The sequence below is a fragment of the Ceratotherium simum genome, chromosome 10 (genome assembly GCF_057802395.1).
Source record: "Ceratotherium simum simum isolate JZ-2026a chromosome 10, ASM5780239v1, whole genome shotgun sequence".
Taxonomy (NCBI): domain Eukaryota; kingdom Metazoa; phylum Chordata; class Mammalia; order Perissodactyla; family Rhinocerotidae; genus Ceratotherium; species Ceratotherium simum.
Window position 1 is genome coordinate 19389609 of NC_141909.1, and position 25499 is coordinate 19415107.

The 25499-nt window shown below is 34.7% G+C and overlaps 1 protein-coding gene across 1 annotated transcript in view; it reads right to left on the reverse strand.

Annotated features, from left to right (window-relative positions):
- Positions 1-25499, reverse strand: part of GPC5 (glypican 5) — a 1279398-nt gene that overhangs the window by 1217455 nt on the left and 36444 nt on the right. Inside the window, exon 2 of the mRNA XM_087435760.1 lies at positions 25332-25493. Coding sequence (XP_087291886.1) covers positions 25332-25493 — 162 coding nt within the window. The remainder of the gene's footprint in view (positions 1-25331; positions 25494-25499) is intronic.

The window sequence follows — 25499 nt, forward strand, 5'->3', positions numbered from 1 at the left end:
ATAAACCATATACTTTTTTACCCTTATTTTTACACAATTTTTCCCACACTAAAAAAAAAGAAAGAAAACTTAACACCAAGACGTTTCTTACTAGAATGGAAACTCTCATAGAGAACACACAATAACGGCGTTAACATGCCTTCCAAATGCCTTTTTCTTCAGCTTATGTTCAAGTTTATATACTTATAAATGAAAAGTTTTATTTCTGATGGAAAAGGGTCCAAACAGTGACCAAAATTTGGCTATTTATTGAGAAAATATTCAGAAACAGCACAAGAAAGCGATAGAATAAGAAACAAAGCAACAGCTGGCATGCATTTTGTGCCACCCCATATAATTAGGAAAAGAAGATGTATATTAAGATCAACTTCTCTAGAAGGGAAAAATAAAGTAACTCTACTCAGAATATTTTAAGTTACAGTAATACTCTTTACATTTAAAATCCTTTTGCTCTATGTCCTGTTTCTTTGGTTCTTGTTTTCTTGTTATTTATATGTTGTGAATTAAGGACATTAAACAGAGGATTGGTATATTATCCTTCTTATGGCCTTATATGCTACAAACTTGTGTAGCAGTGGCCCCCATAAGAAGTATTTTAATAGTGAAGAAACACCTTGTCGATCACATTTTATACTGTCTTAATTCCAACACTACTGTTACCAAAAATTTTCTTATTTAATGAAAAAAATTACCAACTACATCTGTGGGAGCCTCTGAAAACTGGGGTCCCACTAATACAACAATGTTTAGCAAACATTCTTTTCCCTTGTCCTTTATTTTAGCACCTATAAAAGATTAGAATTGTTACAAATGGCCATCCAAATTGGCTATAGACAAATTATGGCTGTAAATCAGAAACTAGCGCATTTTCTTTCTTATATTATTTTCATTGTTTATATAAGCATAATCACATATATCAGATTCACAAAAGTAGATGTGGAGAGAGATTGAGAAATTGATAGACCTTAGCTCAACTATTAAGGAAGAAGTACTCACATAATCACATGCAAAAATCTGTATCTCCTATCCTTATGTAAGTATAAGAAAGAGAGTGAAAAATTGCATGTCACTATTATAGCTTTTATTCAGATAGATATTGATAAACCAAGTTAATAATTTAGTTAATATCCTGTAAAGACAAGAAATTGATTTGAGTTCAGGGACATGAATATTTTTGGTACTGTATTCTTCCAAGATCTTCTAAATGTACACATTGACCAAGGACTCTTGCCAAGAAGAAGACAGATTTATAAAGTACAAGATATGCAAACTATCTCCATCACAAATGACTTATTATATAATTTTTTCTGTTGAGCAATCTAATTTATTTTTACTGAAAAATCACAATGGCACTGGCACAGTACTACATAAGCAAAGCTTTCAACATGCCTACTCTCGCCACAGTCCACCCTGGGCATCTCAACTCCCAACTTCCCTAAATGCACTTCAATTTTAATATAAGCAAGATGATTTTTAGAATGAGAAAAAAAACCTGCAATATTCTTTCATGCAGAGTGAAGATCCAGTTAACGAGCAATAATTAATCCTAACAGCTTGCTTCAAACTCCATTCTTGTCGAGAATTATGCAGAGTCTATGAAATTGATAGCCTAGAGTGCTCTAGGAAAAAAAAAAAAAAAAACCTATTTCTCCAAAGTATCCTTGCTCAACTAATACTGCTGAAAGATGAAGCGTCTTAACCTGAAAGGAGAGAAATAGCTGTCATAAAGAGGTTCCTTACTATTCTTGGAGTATAAATAAAATTCTGAACTGCCTGTTTAAGCTCCTTTTCTTTGCTAGTAATATTCTGTTTTGAAGCTTTGTTGATGGATGCCAAACTCTAAATATCACCTGCGAAGGAGATAAAACTCAAGTTTACAGTGACGTATATGACTGTGTCATGGCTAAGAAGATTTGGTACAGCAATTTTACAGCAGCCAGAAAAAAATTCGTGCTTAATATCAAATATATGGAAATAAAAGGAAATATACCAACCAAATTGCAATTAAATTGAAAAACAAAAAAAGCAAACCTTCTACTGTACCCCAGCCAGGAAGCATTTTACAACTAACTCTGTTTATGTTTCTTCTCCTAATAAAGCCAATCCCTCCACTGTCTGATCCATATTTCTATTGCTGGGTTGACCCCTCTCTATGGTGATTATTCACTATCTTCCTTATTAGAATATGAGAGTCGTGGAGGAAGGACCTAAGTCTTAGTGCTCCCTGCATGTTTAGCACCTCACAGAATCTCTGGTCCAGAAGAAATATTAAACATACGCTCACTCAACTGAATTCAACAGTGAAATTATATCCTTCATTCTCCCAACTCCTCACTTTGATGAGATCAGTCACCAAGGCACAAAGTCAACCTGCAGAGAACTTTTTCTATTCTGCTAAAAAGCAGCAAAACTCAGATTCTTCTCCTTATTAAGGGGTGATTTTTTTTAAAACTACTCAAAATATTTGATATCTTTTATATCACCAGATTCTAGGAAAAGCCATTTAAAATTTGAATTACTTTAAATATTGTCTTTCACGTATTAAAAGTGATGGAAGAATAAGATCCTGAACTGTAAAGAACAACTCCAAGCAAATTCTACACTTAACAGACAAAAATATTTGAGATAATGGTGGGGAAGGAGATAGAGAAAGCTTAAGAAGTATGGATAATACATGAAACGGGCAGCCTTCCCACTAGATAATTTTTTAAATGATAATTTTTTTATTTTTCATGGATTAGACTGCATTTTTAATTTTGAGATCCACATGTTCATTGATAGTATAAAAAATAAAACTCATTTTTGTGTGTTTAAAAAAAAAAAAATGATAATTTTTATTCTTTATCATTTGACAGGTATATACTCTCGTGGGAAGAATTTATGCATGCATATTCTACAACAAATTTTTACTTAGTATCTAGTGGGTCAATTATAGATTACTAAAAAAATTCAAATGACAAATGATCAGTGTTCATTAAATGATGGTGGTGATGGTGATGGTAGGAGTAGTAATAACAGTATTAATAAATAGTATTATTAATCTTGATAAACATTTAGTAAATTCAGTATTCCTACTATCATCAGCACTTTCAGAATATTTCATAATATTTTCAGATACCAGTTTGATTCAACAAGACAAAAATATTTACGTATCTATAAATAACCTTATAATAAAAACACATACATGGACAATGACTAAGAATAAAATAAAAAATTGCGTGCCCCAACTAAGATTTTCTCCCTACATAATTTGCCAAGCTACTGGAAATGTTCTTAGTAACAACAACCTAGAAAAATATGTTACATATGCAAAATCTTATTGATATCTAATTGAGCACTGACTATATATCTGTCACTCTTAAAGCCCTGTACATGTATTCCCTTATTTAGTCCTCTTAACAACTCTTTTAGGTTAATATAGTTGTTACTTCCATTTTACAGATGAGGAAGCTAAGGCACAGAGACATTAGGTAAATTGTCTAAGGTCACAAAACAAGAGCTAGAGTTAAACCCATGATGTGATTCCAGAGACCATGCCCTTAAGGTCTAACATGCAAAATAAAAATAAATCACTATCCCACCCATCTAAAGATGACCCTGACTGACACTGAAAACCAATGACCAAAAATAATCACATTAATTCAACATCTACCATGGATTAGATACTGTGTTGAGAAAAGTGATATACACATGTGTCTTAGTCTGTTCGGGCTGCTATAACAGAATACCATAGACTGGGTGGCTTATAAACAACAGAAATTTACTTCATACAGTTCTAGAGGCTGGAAAGTCCAAGATCAAGGGGCAAGCTGATTTGGCGTTTGGTGAGGACCTATTTCCTGGTTCATAGGTGGCCATCTTCACACTACATCCTCACATGGTAGAAGGGTGAGGGAGCTCTCTGGGGCCTCTTTTATAACGGCATTAATATCCCATTCATTGAGACTTCATCCTCATGACCTGATCATCTCCCAAAGTCCCCACCTCATAATACCATCACATTGAGGATTAGGTTTCAACATAGGAATTTGGGGGAGGATCCAAACATTCAGTCTACAGCAATATGGTTACAAATATAAGTATAACTCCTGTTCTTAAGTAACGATACTGAACAAATAGAATTCTGGGAACAGGACCTACTGGTAGAGAGAAGATGTTGTGAAATGAATAAGAACTAATTTTGGATAGATATAACAGAGATTATAGTGGACATTTAAAGCTATGAATATTGGATAGCATTTTAAGCAGCAAGAAACTGCAAAGCACTAAAGAATACCAAATTGGAAAATGACACATGAATATTATAACTTAAAATCTTAATCTCTTAGGTTACTTGGGATCAGCAGAGGACAAGAACTGAAGTTGTAAGTCCAGTCAAGAGGCTCTTGCAGTACTAAAGTATCAGGAGGAATAGGAAAGAAAGAGTAAGTTTGAGAAGAAAAGTTCATTTTTAATCTCCATGCAAAAGATAAGCAAGAGATTTAAGTCACTGATGGCCCTGAAGTTCTGAGCCGAAGACTCAGGAAAAAAATGGCAATACCATGCACAGAGATGGGGAAGTTGGGATGAACAGCTGTTTTTCAGAAAAGGATGAGAAATTTACATTCAAATATAACATTTAATGTGCTAGCAGGATATTCAGGTAGAAATATATATAGCAGGCAGCTGGGAGACAGAGACTATATTAAGAATGGAATATTTAGGGCCGGCTCCGTGGCTTAGCGGTTAAGTGCGTGCGCTCTGATGCTGGCGGCCCGGGGTTCGGATCCCGGGAGCGCCCCGAGGCACCACTTCTCCGTCCAACACGAGGCCGAGTCCCACATACAGCAACTAGAAGGATGTGAACCTATGACATACAACTATCTACTGGGGCTTTGGGGGGAAAAAAATGAATAAATAAAATCTTTAAAAAAAAAAAAAAAAGAATGGAATATTTAAAGAAACAAAAATAAGAAAAAATATGAAGAGAATTTAGGAAGAAACGATCGTAGTCAGGATGAAGCGTCAAAACAAGGTACCAGACACAAAGCGATGACAGGACAGTTCTGAAGATGGAGGTGAGAATATCAAGCTGCAAATGGGATGAATAACTACTATTTATTTTTCCTTAAGAGTGCTTTTCATCAAACTGTTGGGCAGCATGAGAAAATGAAATGCCATGCTATTACCATCTGACATCATCTCTCTTAACTTCTAGACATGTCCTGAGAAAGTATACCCCAGTAAGACTGCAACTCAGTTAAATAAGCCAGAGTGAACTAAATTAATGTTCCTAAGCTTTACACCAAAGGTCCATTAATCTGTTTCACAGTAAGAATTAAATGTATTAAATGCATGGAAAGACTATATTTAAAGCTGAAATTATAATAAATACTTAGAGAAACATCATCTCCAAACGAAAAAACAACAGGTGGTTCATGATCACCAGGAAAAGAGGCAACTAAAAGTAACATTAAACATAAACCAGGAATGTTAAAACGTAAAACCAGGTCCTGCCCGAAGGGGGTGATTGCTTATAGAATTTTGTTCTGCACAACACCCAAATGAAGGACCAGTAAAGAAGAAATGTACAGGTAGCAAGCCTCACACAACACTCCATAACAAGCACCTTTAATCAAAAGGTAATCTATTAAATATCACGATACTCCCTCAGTTCTTGTTTGTTTTATTTTAATGTAAGGTCATAGTTATCAGTGCCTCATGAGAGTGATCAAAATTGGATTTGCAGACTTCTACAGTATGTTGACAATCACTTACAATAAAATCAGAAGGAGAAAGGGAAATTGTCTGAGACGGCCACTGAGCCAGGTAATAGATTCAGTCTAATATATCCACACAGCAGGAACCAAATTAAAATGTAGATGGAATTCTAATATAGTCCAACTGGAAAGATGTGCTCCAGTTTCTTACAGAAGCTTGTTTGTTGTTTGCAAACAGCTAATCCTGAAGGCACAAAATTGGTTATATTAATTATTTTAGACACTTCCACATGTATAAACATGTAAGTTAAAATAGCATCAAGGTTATAGTGTTTGAAATAGAAAGGGCAAAATACACATAAGTTAGAACCATTCTCTTACCTGATTCAAGATCAGGTCATAAAATAATATTTGCACAATTCAGAATAATGTGGATAATTTCAGTGGATCACAAATCATGGACTTAAATTCAATATGCCTTCCAATGGCATCTAATTTTTTCCTGAAAACAAAGCAGAGTGTAATCTATTACTTTCCGTCTTCCTTCTCCCGTCCAATTCTTTTTCCCCATTTCCTTTCCCAGCTGAGCTGTGATATCGCTGTCAGTCTCAGCCCCATCTGTAAGGAAAGGAAGATTTCAGTAGTAATGATGACCTTCTTGTCTTGTAACTTCTAAGGGACTGTTTGACAGAGATGGAGGGATCTCGTAGACAGGCCTTGAAGATAGCTTTCTGAAGGAAATCATTGTGCTGCTTCAGGTATAAAAAAAAGGACTACAAAGCTGTAGTAACCAAAACAGCATGGTACTGGCACAAAAACAGACACACAGATCAATGGAATAGAATCGAAAGCCCAGAAATAAACCCACACATCTATGGACAGCTAATATTTGACAAAGGAGCCAAGCACATACAATGGGGAAAAGAAAGTCTCTTCAACAAATGGTGTTGGGAAAACTGGATAGCCACATGCAAAAAAATGAAAGTAGACCCTTACCTTACACCATACACAAAAATTAACTCCAAATGGATTAAAGACTTGAATGTAAGACCTGAAACTGTGAAACTTCTAGAAGAAAACATAGGCAGTACGCTCTTCGACATCAGTCTTAGCAACATCTTCTCAAACACCACGTCTGACCGGGCAAGAGAAACAATAGAAAAAATAAACAAATGGGACTACATCAAACTAAAAGCTTCTGCACAGCAAAGGAAACCATCAACAAAACGAAAAGACAACCTAACAATTGGGAGAAGATATTTGCAAACCATACTTCTGATAAGGGCTTAATCTCCAAAATATATAAAGAACTCATGCATCTTACCAACAAAAAAACTACCAACCCAATTAAAAAATGGGCAAAGGACCTGAACAGACATTTCTCCAAAGAAGATATACAGATGGCCAACAGACACATGAAAAGATGTTCAAAATCATTAACTATCAGGGAAATGCAAATCAAAACTACAAGGAGATATCACCTCACGCCCGTCAGAATGGCTATAATTAACAAGACAGGAAACAACATGTGTTGGAGAGGATGTGGAGAGAAGGGAACTCTCATACACTGCTGGTGGGAGTGCAAACTGGTGCAGCCACTATGGAAAACAGTATGGAGATTCCTCAAAAAATCAAGGATAGAACTACCATATGATCCAGCCATCCCACTGCTGGGTATTTACCCAAAGAACTTGAAAAAACCAATTTGTAAAGGCACATGCACCCCTGTGTTCATTGCAGCGTTATTCACAATAGCCAAGACTTGGAAGCAACCTAAGTGCCCATCAAGGGACGAATGGATAAAGAAGCTGTGGTATATATACACAATGGAATACTACTCAGCCATAAGAAACGATGAAATCCAGCCATTTGTGACATCATGGATGGACATTGAGGGTATAATGCAAAGTGAAATATGTCAGAGGGAGAAGGTCAAATACCGCATGATTTCCTTCATTAAGTAGTAGATAATAACAACAATAAACAAACACATAGGGACAGAGATTGGATTGGTGGTTACCAGAGGGGAAGGGGGGAGGGAGGAGGGTGAAAGGGATAATTCGGTACATGTGTATGGTGATGGGTTGTAATTAGTATTTTGGTGGTGAACATGATGTAATCTACGCAGAAATAGAAGTACAATGATGTACACCTGAAATTTTTACAATGTTATAAACCAATGTTACTGCAATAAAAGAAAAAAGAAAAAAAAAATACAAAAAAGGAATAAAAAAAGAAAGAAGGAATGAAAGAAAAAAAGAAGGTATGTTCATGGGTAAGGCACTAAAAACAAACATTTACAATGACATAATCAACCTAGTATACTTTTAATCATTCTGGTCACTGCAATTTAATACTAATAAAACAAGCGAAAACATTAACATAATGGTAAACTTCAAAACCCTAGGGATTTATTTACTTTTTGGAAAGATTAATCTAAATTTTTATATAATTAAGGTTTACAAAACTCTGAATGCAGTAAGTTAGAAGATGGTAAAACTGTTATTTAAATTCTTGAATAGAAAAAAAGTGATAACCTTTGAAATTTGAGTGAAATTTTTCGAGTAGACTATTTGTTATTTGAAACAAATTTGTAAAACTGATCATGACTCTAAACATGAAAAAAATTAAATATTGATTAGTAGAGATTCTATTGGCTAAATTTTCTAATAAAAATATAATAAAATTAGAAATAAATAAGAAGAATCTAAGCATATCTTGAAAATTTTGAAATATATTTGTATTGGTGTCCTGGGGCTGCAGTAACAAAGCACCACAAACTTGATAACTTAAAGAACAGAAACTTACTGTCTCAGAATCTGGAGACCAGAAGTCTGAGATCAAGATGTTGGCAGGTTTGGTTCCTTCTGTGGGCTGTGAGAGAGAATCTGTTTCATGCATCCTCTCTATCTTCTGGTACACTCAGACATTCCGTAGCTTGTAGATGGTTTTCTCCCATGTAGGTGTCAGTCTCTTTGTGTAAATTTGCCTTTTTTATAAGGATCCCAGTCATATAGGATTAGGGCCCGTACTAAGGACCTCATTTTAACTTGATTACCTCTTTAAAGACTCTATTTTCAAACAAACTCACATTCTGAGGTTAGGATTCCAGCATACCTTTTTGGGGGGAATACAATCCAACACATACCAACGTTCTTTAGGGTAGATTAAATTTTCATACAAAATATGTTCTGCCCTCCCTGTCCAAGCATTAGCGAACACCATGCTTTGATATCAGGCCTGGCCACAGGACTTGCCTTGGCACATGAAATGTGAGTGAAAGCAGATGCATTTGGGGCCGAGACCATCTTTCCCTCTGCCACTAGAGCAACACCATCTCAGATAGGGCTGCTCCTGCAGCCTGGGCAGGAAGAGCCATCACCTACACATAAAAGACACATAACCTCTTTGTGGATGTGAGTCACTGATATTTCGCAGTCCTTGAAACTACAGTAAACAGTCAATCCTAACTGAAAACTGTGTAGATAATCTCAAAGAAGAAAATCAAAAGTAAAATTTCAGACCATGTAAAACAAAATGAAAAGAACACTTCATAGTAAAATCTATGTGTTACAGCAAAGCTGTAACCTAAGGAAAATTTATCCCCTACAATAGTTTCATTACCAAAGAAGGAAACTTAAAGGTTCAAAAAAATTAATAGTCATCTTAAGAAATCAGAAACAAATAAAAGAAATTTTTAAAAAGTAGCAAAAGAGAATTTTAAAAGATTGAAACAGACCTTCTTTAAAACAAAAAGATAAAGGATAACTAAATCTTAAAGAATGTTCTTGAAAAATAGCATCAACATAGACAAAACCCTGATTACGAAAAAGCTCTCCATCTCTAGGGACAAGAATCACCAGACCATTGTTCTTCACCTGATGTCACAACGTTCAGAACTTTTTCCCCAACCTCCTTCCCCAGCAATCCACATCAGATGTCTTCTCTATGAGATCTTATCTTAACTCCAACATAGCACACTGTAAGGTAATCATTTGTCTATTTTCCAGGATAGATTTTAAGCTTCTTGAGAACTGTCATAATTTTCAGGCCTATCTCTAGTTGAAAAACAGGCAGCCCTCATTTTGCACTGTTCTCTGGTAACTAAGATCAATGGAGCTATGTAAAGCAAGGCTGTTCAGATATGCATGAGTTTCAATTAATACAAAGTTGTACCAAGCAAAGACTGCCTGAATACAGCACAGTGCCCACATTTGATATATACTAAATAAAGTATCTATGAAGGAATGGATGAGTTCTCTATAGTAGCTTACCCACAAACTTGGAGTTGAATTGAATTTTCAAAAGAACTTCATTAAAAATTAAGATAGAAGTAAAGAAAATGAGGACATCGTAAATCAGTCCTTGAGAGTATTCTCCTGCAAGACTCAGTGTTGATTCCAGGTTCCTCCTCTTCCTATTCCCACTCCATAGTCATTCAGTCATCCAGTTCTGTTAAACTTTTCTTCTAAATATACTTAGAGTTTCTTTCTCCCCTCTCTCTATCGTCACTACCAAAACTCACTCCTTTGTCTTTTCTCTCACTCTAACTATTACATAGCCTAACTGGTCATCCTACAGCCAGAAGAAATCACTTGGAATCTTAAATCAAATATTTAACCAATGTACACCAAAAAAACCCTCAGTTTTATAAAACTTTTAATGTATTTCAATTTTTGTGAACATTTGAAACAAAAAGCCACTGAAATTTGTCCCTAATGAAAAAAGCAAGAGAAGAACTGAACCAATTAAACAACAGGATCTCAAACAATGTTCATGATTTAAATTTTATTTGGATTAATTCAACTTCTGGGAAGAAGCTTTTGATGAAGCTACTATTCTTATTTGAATAAATTTATACCCTCTACTAGAATGCACTGAAATTGAGAAGGTCTATGATTAATAGCATTTAGGTTTGGTAAATATTCAAAAGAATCACAGAGATGACATTTAATAAGTCAAGTTTTGCCTTATGGAAAAAAATTAAAGAAGCGTTCTCTAAATGAGGGCAGAAAAGGCAAAATCTGTGAAAATCTTTGGGCTGAAATATTTAGACATTTCAATACAAAAATATTAGTTGTTTTTTGCCTATGGATGTCCAATTGCTCAGTAAAATGTGTTGAAAAGAATAGCCTTCCTCCATTAAATAGCTTTTGCACCTATCAAAAATCAGTTGGGCATAGCTGTGAGGGTCTATTTTTGGGTTCTCTAATCTGTTCTAGGTGTCCACCCCTGTGCCAATACCACACTCTCAATTACTGTAGCTACATAGTAAGCCTCATCATCAGATAGAATGATTCCTCCCACTTTAATCTTCTTTTTAAAAATTGTTTTAGCTATTTTTAGGTCTTGTGCCTTTCCATACAAATTTTAGAGAAAGCTTAAATATGTCTACACAAAGCCTGCTAGGATTGTGATAGAAATTATATTAAGCCTCTAGAGTGATTTAAGTAAACCTGTCATCTTTACTATGTTGAGTCTCCCAATTCATGAACATGGTATGTCTCTCTATTTATTTAGGTTCTTTGATTTTTCTCATCAGCATTGTCAGCATCCAGATCATATAAATGTTTTGGTAGATTTATATATAAGTATTTCACTTTCCTTTTTCCTAGCCATTCTTCATATTTCTCATACCCCTTAAAATTAATGAGGTTGTATGGTGAATTATACAATCATATACCCTTAAGCAATCATTCTAACATGCTTAATGTGAACTTTTTGATTTGTAAGTGTTCTAGTAAAATAAATAGAATATTTTGTCTCTGTATTTTTAAGATACATATATGGTGTTGTGCTATATACTTCATTTTCTTTCTTCCTTTCTTCACTCTACCTTGTTTTTAAAGTCTATCCATGTCATTATATATGCATCCAGTTGATTATTCCTGATGACCCATACTATTACATAATGCATTTTCTGTGCCTCTTCCTTACCTTTCCCTGAGCTACAGATACCCAGATTGTCTCAACTCTCATCTATTACAACAAATACTACAATTAACATGCTTGTACATGTCCCGAAATGGTCTCTAAAAAAATTTTCCAATATATATAACCAGGAGAAAGATCAGAAAGATGAGAGAGAGAGAGGGAGAGAGAACACATATTTTAACTAAGTGTTGTCACATTGCTGTCCAGAATAGATGCACCAGTGTAGACTACCAATTGTTAAATATATTCTTAATTTGAATTCAAAATATACGAACTCATTAAAATAACAAATACACTAAATACATTGAGTAGGAGTTGCCAAATACATAGAAAATTTAATTTAAACCTACTTTGAAGGTTTGTAATAAAAACAATTTATGCAGTTGGCCTAGGTCATCCTAAAGTATTGCCCTGGGACTACAGCTAGAAATTAAGCACATTAAACCCAGATTTTAAAAATCAGAACGTGAACAGAGGATTTATTGTTCCTTCTTGAACCAATGGACACCTTTGCCCCACCCCTTGGTGACTTTCCAAATCATACTTTCCAAAGACTATAAGTATTCATCACTCTCCAGATTGTCTTTCCTCACATAGAGAGGAAACACCTAAAATGCCTTGAAGACAAGTAATAATAATATTTTACATTTTCAGCAGGTAGGAAATGCAACTATCAGATAGTTACATAATTTTATGAAACAATGATTAGCAACATTTGGACCAAACTAAAAATTATCTCAATGAGCAGTGGCCTCCAAAGTAATTCAATGAAATCTTAGATGAAATTTTTTGCCGTATTCTACCAATAATGAAGTTGAAGGGTTTCACATTGTCTGAAGGCTATGCATTTATTTATTTATTCCATGCTGTTGTGAAAGGACCAGTCTGAAGTTAGTGGTTCTACCTAATAACTCACAAATGCGTAATCTAAAGGCTTGGTTTTGTTAAAATATGCCAACATAAACTGCAAATATCCCTGAATGTGATCAGAATGAATCAGTGATAAAAATTAAAAGCCTTCGTATGTGAAAATATTCTCATTTGGAGAAGGACACCAAGAAGATTAAGGCTTTCATTCAGCTATTGGATACTTTCCCATGGACTATGTCCCTTTGCATCATTCTGTGAGTCAAACCCTAGATTTTGGTGTTTACGTTAGTTTCTACCACAGTGAGAGTCAAATATGACAATTTAAGACCATTTAATGAAATCTGGAATTTCATTCAATTACCAGCTGGGCACTGGAAAATCGTGCTTTAAAATGTACCAATTATTACTATTCACCAAATAACTTTTTGCAATGGCTTTTCTTTACCAACATAGAGAGCGCGTTTGGCCATAATCTCAAACACTTGCAACACGACTCATGGCAACACCATCAGGTGCAGTAATCCAAGGAGAGACCTAGGACTTTAGATCTCAAGGCACTTCTCCTGCGTGGCCACTATAGCCCTTCTGATAATGTGACAATTGACTCCATACAATTCCCCATAACACACTTACAGAAGCACCATTAGACAATTTCTACCCTGATACGTTTTGAAAAGTAGCTAACGTATAGTGAGTGCTTATTATGTACCAGCCACCATGCTAGTTACTCTATAGGGATTACCTCAGGCAACCCTCATCAGTTGCAGCCTAGAAGAAGGTACTATTACTATCCCATTCTACAGTCAAGGTAATGGAGGCCCAGCTAGCAACTTGGGAGATAGGATTCAAACCCAGACCCTCTGACTTGGACTCCCATTTTTAAACTCTTAAGCATACTGCCTATCCAACACAACAACAAATGTTTTCCCACAACAAAGACCAATGTTTGTTCTACTATGGAGTATTTTCAATTTATTCCCACTTACAGAAAAAAAAATTGGATATGTTTCTTAAGTTAACATTCAAGTCAAGTTTATACCCTGAAGAGACGGAGTCAAACAAATAGTACAAGAGAACAATATCCTTTACGGTGCAAAAGTTCAATTATCTTTGTTTACACAAAAGTTAGCCCACAGGCAGAATTACCCTGGAATAAAAGAAACACAGCATAGCTATCCAACAATTACCATTTATTTACTATTATGACTCTGGATCTTGAGATGCCATTTCAAGCCCTTTGCCTTCTGCATAAAAGCTATAACATATATATTCCATTTATTGCTAGATATATTTTATGCTAAAAGCATGGAGATATGCATGGATAATTTCCCATCATGAACAACTACATTGAGGAATGGCTATAAAATTTAAGTCCTCTACCTGTCTGAGGAAAGAGACGTATCTTATTTCCATTATATCTTACCACTTTACCAATTAAATATTATGGATGATGGTTTAATATTTTCATCTTAATCTGCTCTTCCCCCAAGGCTATAGAAAAAAAAGTTTAACTATTAAGAACATTTCCACATTTTTGATAAGCTGTATTTCATAATTTACAATGAACTATATCATTTAAAAATTTTAAATTTGACAATAATGCCAGGTGCATGAACTGTAGGTATTTCTAATTAGATAAGAGATGATACAATAAAAAGTAGTTAATGAAATGATTAATATTGTTTGATAAACAGAACTTAGTTCATTTTGATTCATATTAAAATGGCAAATATGTTCTTGGTGTTATGAGAATTACCACCAAGACTTCAAAATTGAGTCCCAAGAGCTTTAAATTCATCACAAAACCATATTTGCTGAGTTACTGACTAATGAAGTATTTTATTTTATGTAACCATGTTATATTTTTTATAATTAAAATTAGTTTAAAATAAATTTCTCATATACAAACTCATGATTTTGACTATAATTACTATTATACAACTTTATTCAAAATAGTTTCATTACGTGCTTTCTCCAGTCAATTCTCAAAATTTGCATACAAATTTCATGCAAGTCAATCTTTTTTGTGTATTATTCATTTCTTTATAAGGCCCTTCACTTTTAAAAATTATGCTAAATTTTGACAACATGTTTCATTTTGTTGAATCATGAGTTATTCTATCAAAATTAATTTTATTTTCATATTTAGATATCTGGTACTATAGAAACAACATCTCTACCACTTTACAGAGACAGATAGTAGGAATGAGTGGGACATCTCCTGGCTCCTTCAGACCATTAGTCTTCTAAACCCGTGTCAAAGATCAGCCTCCTCCAACATATTTATGCATAAATTGTGGTGATGGTTCATGTCCAAACTCATCAAGTTGCATGCAAAAAATATGTACAGCTTTTTGTATATCAATCATGCCTCAATAAAGTGGTTCTAGGAAAAAAAAAAAATTAGCCCCCATTGAATAATCAACCAATGCCCTGTTACACCCACCAACATCCCTCTTTCACTGAGAACTTTAGAGACAGGTGACAGTTTGTCTCACTCCAACTCTGCCAACAGACTCAGAGATTCCAAAGTCCATGTGGAAACCTGTCCTACAGCCTCAGCATCTTTACCTCGCCTCCATTACACATCAGGCACTTACCCTCCAGACACACCCTTGGTATATTTTACCATAATCAGCCCCCTCTTGGCCTCAATTCCTTTTCTACTATGCCCAGAGCCCACTGATGTTCATAATAGACCCAGAAGTTGATCACTTCTTACCACCACACTGCCACCACCCAGGTCTAAGTTACCACGATATCTCTTCTGGATTATTATAATAATCTCCTAACCGGGCTTCCAGGCCCACCCTAGCCACTCAACAGGCTGGGTTTACAGGCCCCTCAACAACTAGATAGAGTAATTATTTTTAAATCAACCCACACCTATGGCAAACCTTCTATTTCAGAGTAAAAGTCTAAGAGGCCCCAGGTGACCTGCCCCTGTCGCCTCTATGAGCCTTTCCAGTCACCCCCATATCACCCACTGTGCTGCAGCCACACTGACCTCCCTGTTACTATTCCTCTGACATTTGAGGCTCACTCCTACCCTAGAGCTACTCCCTTTTCCTAGAACGTTTTTCTCCCAAACATCCACATAGTCAGCCTCTTCACTTTCTTCAAATCTTTGCTCAAATGTCACCTTTTTCCTGACTATCCAATTGAAATCTGCAACCCTCCACTATTATCAATCCCTCGCCCCCTGCTCTATGCTACACTTACCCAAAGCACTTAATACATCCTAACTTATATCTGTGTTATCTTTGTTTATTTTCTACTTTCCCAGATGAAATACAAACTACGAGGAGAGGAATCTTTGTTGCATTCACTGAGGCATCTCAAGCACTTAAAACAAGGCTGGCACATAGAGGTTGCCCCATGAATATTCATTGGATGGATGAATGAGTCCCCAACACCCGTGCTAAACCATGTATCAGCACTACTCTACTTGTACATTTTCCTCAGGCAAAAATTAAAAGGGCTAAAAACGAAAACAGCCATACCATCATGCATACTGCTTTTACTATTAATTACTTGTCACAAATATTAGCCCTCTAACTGGATTTTTTTGTGTGTGTGAGGAAGATCAGCCCTGAGCTAACATCCATGCCAATCCTCCTCTTTTTGCTGAGGAAGACCGGCCCTGAGCTCACATCTATTGCCAATCCTCCTCCTTTTTTTCTCTTTTTTTCCCCAAAGCCCCATAGACAGTTGTATGTCATAGTTGCACAACCTTCTAGTTGCTATATGTGGGACGCCGCCTCAGCATGGCCGGACAAGCGGTGCATCAGTGCGAGCCCGGGATCCGAATCCGGGCCGCCAGTAGCGGAGCGCTCGCACTTAACCGCTAATCCACGGGGCTGGCCCCTCTAACTGGATTTTTGTTCATTTCCTTTCCCATTTCCCGCAATAGCTATTTCAAGACTTCACCACCATATACAGACTTCCTATTCCTTTTCATGCCATCCCCTATAGCTGCAGCAGCGTTCACTGTCCCTAAGCACATTGCCATCTTGGGTGATCATCCAAAAAACTGGGGCTCTAACAATAAGGCAGAGGGAGAACAAAATGTTTTCTTGGGGCATATGACACACAACAACCATGTTGAGACATAAATTAATATCTCATGACAAACCATTACTCATGAGGTAATATGTACAATGTGAAAACAGATACTTTATTGGGTTTTAAAATAATTTCTTAAATATTTTACTAGTGTCGTTATTTTATTCTTTCCTGTAAAAATAATCAAAGTAAACTGATCATTAAATCATAGCAGTAACCATCTTAGATAAAATTTTGTAGGGCCTTAAAACACATAAAACTTTAAGCTCTCAAAATATTGCTGGTTTATTTTTTCACTAATTAGTTACATTGGATATTTAATAGGGATAAATCACCCTTCCTAAAATGAAATATAGTATGTTGACCAAAAACTATAAAAAAAAATGACCCATCAGAAGAGCTGGTAAGTGCATCAGGATATATTTCAACAAAATTTGTTAATGAAATTTATAATCATAATAGAACACTAAAAGCATAAAATGAAATTGTTACTGTAATTTTGTTCTTCACATTAAGTGAATTTAGATATATTCAAATGATCCCTCAATCTTTGTTTGTCTTTCCCCCAGCGTCTTATAAATAGGGAAATAACCTATTTTCAATATTAAAACTTTTTACTACATAGAAATATTAATTCCAAGACACACTTTCATAAAATATATTAGCCGACATCATTGGCAAAAAAAAAAAAAAAAAAAAATCCATATTCAGACATTAAGTGCATAGGGTTTAACAAGAAAAGAAAAAGCATGAATTTCACTTTTTAGCATGTGTGAGTTTTAGATAGCATTATCAAGATAATGGAAAGGTTTGTTCCATGGGGTAAAAGGTTTTTAAAGGAATTCGTAAATATAAAATTACAAAATGAGTGTCAACCACATAATAGTTACATTACAAATTTCCTTTGAAGTATATTGCTACATAATATTTAGAAAAAATGTTATTTTAATTCAGCCTATTTTCCTTTTTTTTAAATATTTAGTTATAAGCAAAATTAGAAAAATCATTTAAATAAAATATATTTCAGATCTTATAAAAATTCTCGATTAGCTTTAATGGCCTATTATTGCTTTCAGAAGTAAACATTTCTAAGATAAATAAGCTCCATTTTAAAAGTAGCTAATAGGGGCCGGCCCGGTGGCGTAGCAGTTAAGTGCACGTGCTCTGCTTGGGCAGCCCGGGGTTCACTGGTTCGGATCATGGGTGCGGACCTACACACTGCTCACAAGCCATGCTCAGGCAACGTCCCACATAGAGCAACTAGAAGGATGTACAACTATGCCATACAACTATCTACTGGGGCTTTGGGGAGAAACAAAAGGAAAAGAGGAGGAAGATTGGCAATAGATGTTAGCTCAGGGCCAATCTTCCTCAAAAAAAAAGTAGCTAATAATTATTTATTCTCATGGATTACAAATATTGCCAACATTAACACTTGAAAGCATAAAATGGGGTCAATTTACATAACACTAGGAAAAAAGTTATATACGTTGTCTATACTTTATAAAAGATCACTGTACTTTATATCTATGTTGGATTTTGGAAATTCATTGCTCCCAAAATATCTAATAGACAGTACGATGATCAAAAGTACTTAGTTTAGAGAGTGGAATGGTGGTTGTGAGGGACTGGGAGGTGGGGCAAATGGGTAGATGTTGATCAAAGGGTACAAACTTCCAGTTAAAAGATGAATAAGTTCTGGGGATCTAATGTATAGCATGATGATTATAGTTAACAATATTGTATTATACGCTTGAAAGTTGCTAAGAGTGTAGAAAGTTGCTAACAGTTAAATGTTCTCACCACAAAAAGAAATGGTAATTACATTACGTGATGGAGGCATTAGCTACCACTATGGGGGTAATCATATAACATATAAGTGTATCAAATCAACTCTTTGTACACCTTAAATTTACACAATGTTATACATCAATTATATGGCAATAAGCTGGGAAAAACATTTTTAAAATAAAAATATTTTTTAAACTAAAAAGAAGGATGCTCAGTTTAAATTCACCCTCAGAGCCATATGATGGTTATTTAGTATTTCCGTGCTCAAATAATAAATGTAAGGAACTACAAGGTACATTATGTCACCATCTGGGGAGGAGAGGAGAGGTCTACACAAGGAAGTGGGGGAGAGAAGAGCAGGAGATAATGAAGTAAAGATGGTAGCATCGTGGATTGATGATGAAGAGAGAGCTGGAAAACACTCGCAAAGACAGAAATCAATGTTTAATTTGAAATTATTTGTGATTTTTAGATTTTATCTTCCTTTATCATCACCATTTCATAAAACTGATTTTACACATATATCTTAGGTTAATGCATCTGCATGTATGTATGTGTCCATAGAAGTGGTAATTGAGAAAAAAAATTTTCATACTGAATTACTGATAGGAAAGAGATACAAAAGCAAACGAAGAAAGCAAGGGAGCAGAGGCAGGAGTAACCACGTGACTGCAAGCCTGAGAATGTGCAGAAAACTTGTGGAGGGCATGGATTTCTACAAAATACGGAAAGAAATTTGAATCATTTTAGCTAAAATTTTAAGACGTGGCAATCCAAGTTGACACGTGCACCTAGAAAAAAACTTTTAAATACATACAAAAACACTCTAAGTACATATACAGGTTCACAGGATATATTCAAAAGGGAAAATAAAGAACATATAAAATAACTGTTTGTGAAAAGACATTCAGACTCCATAATAATCAGGAAACCACACATTTTGCAAACAAGATACCATTTCATATCTAGCAGTTCAGCAAATCTTTTAAAATTCTGACAATACTAACTGTGGGGAAGGATGTGGAACAATGACAAAGCACACCAACATCTTGTGGGAGTTTAAATTGGCTCAGCTCCTTAGAAAAGCAATTCAGCAATATCTAGTCAAGTTGAGAAGGTGCATGGCCTATAAGCCACAATCTCACTTTCTGTACAAACCTTAGAAAAACATATGCCCATGGAGACATGAACAAGAATGTTCATGGCAGCATTATAAGTGCAAAAATCAATTGGAAATTATTGAAATGTCCATCAAAAGGAGAATGAATCAATGTCGCATTTATAAAAGAAATTTTATAAATCAACTTACATGGATGAATAAGAGAGGGATAGATAAATCTCAAAAGCATAGCTAGCTGTAACCTCCCACATGTCCTGTCCCTTACTCCACACATAGGTAGCTTTTAAGAATCATCCCTTGTGATCCCTTATGCCAAAGTTAGATTAAACTAATATAAAGATAACAAATGATAAAGAATCTGATGAAATGTCAACTCATCTTCTAGCCAACAAATGTACAGTCCTCACACTGAAAATATTTAACTGAAAATGTATTTAATATAAAATCAAGACAATTGTTTAGCCTACTATGAGCAAGTTACAGTGCTTTCTAGGTGTGATTACCATGGCAATGGGTGATATTATCATAACCTATCATCAGTCAGAATTAAAACAATTAAAAGTTTACTTTCTAAAGTTTAAAAAAGAAATTTTGCAAAACAAACCTGATCTTAGGTCTGTAAGATAATGCTTCATGCAAAGCAAGCTTTATTTCCAGCTAAAAAGTAATTTAAGCTCTTGCAACTTTTATCTAGAATACCGGAAAATTACCCATTTTCATAATTAATAGCAGCCTGCTGACACAGATTCAAAAGAAGCAATTGTTACCATTTCAGACATAAAGGACAGTTGGATAAAGACCCATCGCACTCATAGCTGCTGTATGAGATAACACACCGAGCCACGCACCGCCTAAAACTGAAGGGAAAAACATGCCATCACATTCTGAATGCCATTGACAGAAACACCATAACATGCTCCTTTCTAGTTTATAAAATCAATAAACAGATGTTGGCATATTAGAAGTCTGAAGGAGCCAATGAAAATAAAATAGATTTAAAATTTGGACACTGCATAATGCAAGCACGTGACAGTGCTGGCGCCTAGTAGGTACTCCACAGATAGAGTAAATGCATCAACAGAGGAATAAAGAAAAGAAAAAAGGTAGAAGGGAAGGGGGAGGGAGGAAATCTCTCATTTTATTTCAGAACCATCTTCTTGCTAAGTACCACTCATTCATTTATTTTTTTACACAGTTCATTTAATTACCTTTGCTGAGTGTTTGCTCTAGGTGCTAGAGAGAGAAAAACAAAAGTCTCCTCACCACTGCCAGCCTAAGGCTACCTGTTCCGGTACCCTTGAACTTTTGATCAGGTAATTCTCAGTGTTAGAAAGAGCATTATTCCTTTATCCTTCCACATAACGCTCTTTTAAGGAATAATGTTAAATATTATCTACCTCGACAAAGCACAGCTGAAGTGAACAAAATAAAATTACTGTACTCCATACTTAATACTATAACATTTATATAAATCTATTTCCTCTCCTGTAATTAATATATTCAAATATTCACTATATTCTTGTGCCTTTGACTATATATTTATATACATATACACACACTTGAAACTAGTTTTACAGTAGCTAGACACTACCTACACACTTAACAGTAGCCAATATCTGTTAGTGTAAAGGAGAAAGATCCATTCACTATATTCTCATTCTTAATTCATCTGCTTTTTAAAATAAAATATTTAATTTTGAACATATTCCTATATTTCATTAAAAATAGGAATGTATTTTTTATTAGATTCCTAAATCTAACATTTCGACCCAAGAGGACAAGCTTGCCAATCTTTCCAGTGCTTATAATCAAGAAATGAAAATTTAATTAGCCAAGAGAATGAAATCATAAACATTAAATCTTTCCTGTTCTAAATATCATGTATCACTCAGTGTTTTGTAATAATGTACATTTTTAAATACTATTTATAAAACAGGAACATTATAATAAAGTTATAAAATAAATAGTAGTATGTACCATATATTTTTGAAATATGTGAGCTATTTGAAGATGAGAGAAATAGGGAAAAGTATATCTCTAAGGAAAGATATAACTTCTTAACCTTATCTTCTCAACGTTTAAACAAAATACAAGCTTCCAATAGTGTTCTCCCAAATATTCCTTCATTTTATTTTTGAAAGTGATGCTGAAAATTTTGTATCATTTTAAATTAAATAAACTAAACTCCATTATCTTATTTGAATGTAGATTAAAAATTTGACAAATTTGAAAACTGGATGAGTTGCTTTTTTACGGTAGGTGACATATTCTCTGTCAATCTCCCCTACTTCCTCATGAGTCACACCATACTTTAGTGTATAAATAAATAAAACATTTATAAAAAATATTTCGAAAATATTTTTAAAGCAGGCAATTCCACACGCATAGTAATACAGCTGATGGGAAACAAACTCTTTCGCATTATTTCAGGCTACTCTGCTTTATTCATGAACACTAGTAAGCCCCTGAAAATGACGAACAGTTATTGTCTGCACTGTGACAAAGCCAGCGTTCCTCTTTGCAAACAACACCACTTATTTATACACAGCAACAGACACAGGAATATCAGCTCATTCCTTTTGTCTTATAAAACACTGCATGCTGCATGAATGACTACCTTTTGGATATAGTGAAGCCCCGGGTCATAATTACAGTGAAACCCCTTCCAAAAACAGATTTTTGTTTGGTTGTTTTGTTTATTATAAAGAAATATGACTAAAACAAACACCAATAAATTCCTTAAAAAAAAAACAAGTAGAAGCATTGTCCAGTAGGCTAATTCCAGCCCCACTGGCATATACCTTTCAATGCTAAATTCCAGAGCTGAATGTGGATTGTATATAGGATGACTTTATGTCCTATATCATCAATCGCCAGCACTGTTTCCTCTCTCCCCTGAAAAATTCCTTCATCTCTCAGTAATGCGGTGCCCACTAACTCTAGAGACCCAAGTGATCATCCCCATTGGCCACATCCAAAGGGTTGCTTCAAAAACATGCCTCCATGGGATTCCATAAGATCCATAAGAGAAGGGAGCATACTACATCCCAGTTCAAAGTCTTTCATAACCCAGAATACCACTAAAAAAAACAGGCTTAATATTGTTGAAGTAGGAAATACAAATTAAATATTTAAAAATCAAAAGATCAAAATGTAGAAAATCTACTTATACCATTTGAGAAGTCAATTGATTTCCCCATTACATTTCTCTCAAGCAGAATAAATTTTCCAATAAAATGTGTTGGATTCTTTCTTCTTAGAAAAATAAAGACTGAATTGTTTTCAGATATTCTGATTGCACAGAAACTAGTTGGAGGGCATTTTACTTATTGATAAAGTAGCCTGCTTAGCTATTGTACAACAAATGTGATCTCCCAAATTGCTTTTAGCATATATATTTAAGCTTGTTTTTATGGAACTAAGCCTAAAGCTATTTATTCTATTCTTTAAATTAAAAGCAAGTATTCTTCTTGTAAGAGAATTTGTACCAGAAAAGTTAGCCTTTAGGCAAGTTTCTTCTAAATTTGTCTTGCCTTCTCCTGATTCTTAAATAAAACTCGACATTCCACAAAGGGAGAAAATGATAATTTATTATAACACATCATATTTAAGAAAGACTCTACCTTTTTCATTTTTTATAATTTAGATTTAAATAAACAAAACTCAACCTATTGAATATAGCAGGTACAATTCATTAAACATAAAATAACAGACGTGTACATAACATTACCTGATACTCTGGTAGATAGAGACAATCGCATGTATTTCTACTACTGATATAGTTTGTCACCAAATTTTTAGCAATACCACCAAAACTTTTCAGCAGCCTAAACCCATGTTAAAAGTCTAAATATTCCAGGTTTTGTATTTTTCCCAATCTTTTGAACTTAATGTGCTCTACCCTGATTAATTTATCCAAGAATATGTTAAAAGTCTGTTACAGTATCTTCGAAGACAGTGGAAAATGTTTAACTAACATTCATTGAGTGCGTATTAGTAACTGCTGGCACTTGCTTTCACTTATATAGTTAACACTGCTATCCAAAACATGGCCAAAGATGATCTTCTTTGGCCATATATTCTTACTTGGAGGGATATAGCTTTCCTATTAAAAGATGAGAAATCATAGTTAAGCTTCCCTGTTCAAAAATCTAGTGACTCTCTCAAACTCAAGTTGGTGTTTTAAGACTTCTTCCACGTGAATCCAGCTCACTTTTTCAAGCATATGATCTACAATCCCCATCCACAACTCTCTGTTATGATCAGACTGGTCTATTCACTCCCCCTTTATCTCTAAAATGTATTTTCCATTTTGTACTTGCTATAATTTTCATAAGAAAAAATCACATCATCGCTTTCTGTGGATGGTTAAAGTCTTCTAGTTCTGCAAGTTCAAATCACAAAGCTTCACTTAAAAGGCAAATCAATATGTATTCCTCCAACAATTTCACATGAATAAATCCCATAAGAGAAATAAGACATCTTTAAAAATCGCTAAATTAATAACATCTTAAAATCTGACATTTCACAATTTCTACAAAAATGTCATCAATTCATCACGAATTACATTTTAACTCAACTTAAATTTTATCCTGATTTATTGCATTTATTTTATTAAATAAGTACATTTTTAAAATTTATCAGCTTTTTGATTTAGTTATGTATATAAACAGTGCAAATCATTTAAATAGATTGACATTAATATACTTAAGAAAAAGGAATACTAACAGAAGTTATATATTTGGCTTTGGAAAAAAACAATAAATTTGTTTGAAAAGCAGTGTAATATACTTTCATTCTAATCATATACAGAATAGCTAATGCTTTCTAAAAGGAAAAATAAATTAAGCTATTTTATTGTTGTAACAAGTAACTTTATAGAAGAGATGACTAAAATAAGAAAAAGATCACCTACTGTCCAATATGCCCTGTAATTTTATAACCCATTAATTTTATTTCTGAACATATTGTTTGAATTAAGGTTGAATTCTGGTCTTAACTGACCCTTAAATATACAATTAATATTGTTTATTTTACTATTTATCAGATTTGTCTGCACTTAGATATATCACACTGGTGTTACGAAAACCACATCAGGTTGCAGTGAGAAAAATTAGATAAACAGTTATTCAAATCGTGTTTTTAAAAATATATCTATGGCCAGCCCTGTGGCTTAGTGGTTAAGTGCTCGCGCTCCGCTACTGGCGGCCTGGGTTTGGATCCCGGGCGCGCACTGACACACCACTTCTCTGGCCATGCTGAGGCCGCGTCCCACATACAGCAACTAGAAGGATGTGCAACTATGACATATAACTATCTACTGGGGCTTTGGGGAAAAAAAAAGGAGGAGGATTGGCAATGGATGTTAGCTCAGAGCCGGTCTTCCTCAGCCAAAAAGAGGAGGATTAGCATGGATGTTAGCTCAGGGCTGATCTTCCTCACAAAATAAATAAATAAATAAATAAATAAACAAATAAATGTCTAAAATTACCCAGTTAAAAGCAATGAGACTTGATGTTACAGATTGTTTTAATGAAATCTAATAATTATGTCTATTCATATTGAAGTAAAACCATAGGTCAGAATATTGGGGGACCTGGAAGAACCCTAGAAGGACATGTATTTCCAAGGACCATTTCACTAATATAACAGTTTTCCAGTCCAACTCAATATGTATGCCCCAGGATGACCTCAGAAACAAGTTCTGAAGGTTAGAAAAAGCTAATACCTCATTTTATACCAGAATAATATGCAAAGACGATGTAAACCCAGCCAAGTTTACCAGTATAATGATAATAGACAGACTACACAAGAAGGCTTGTCCTTAGTTTCAGAACCCACGATACCTTTACCTTGAAAAGCGGCTGCATTTCGAGAGATTAGAAACTTTAATGTAGAGCTGGAGGTTTGAAGCACCTGCTGCATATCTTGGCGAGCTGCAATCTGATATCGCTCCTCCATCTTCCTGGTGCAACATGTAGGTTTTGTGGATGTACAAACCTGAAGATCAGGTCCTGGAA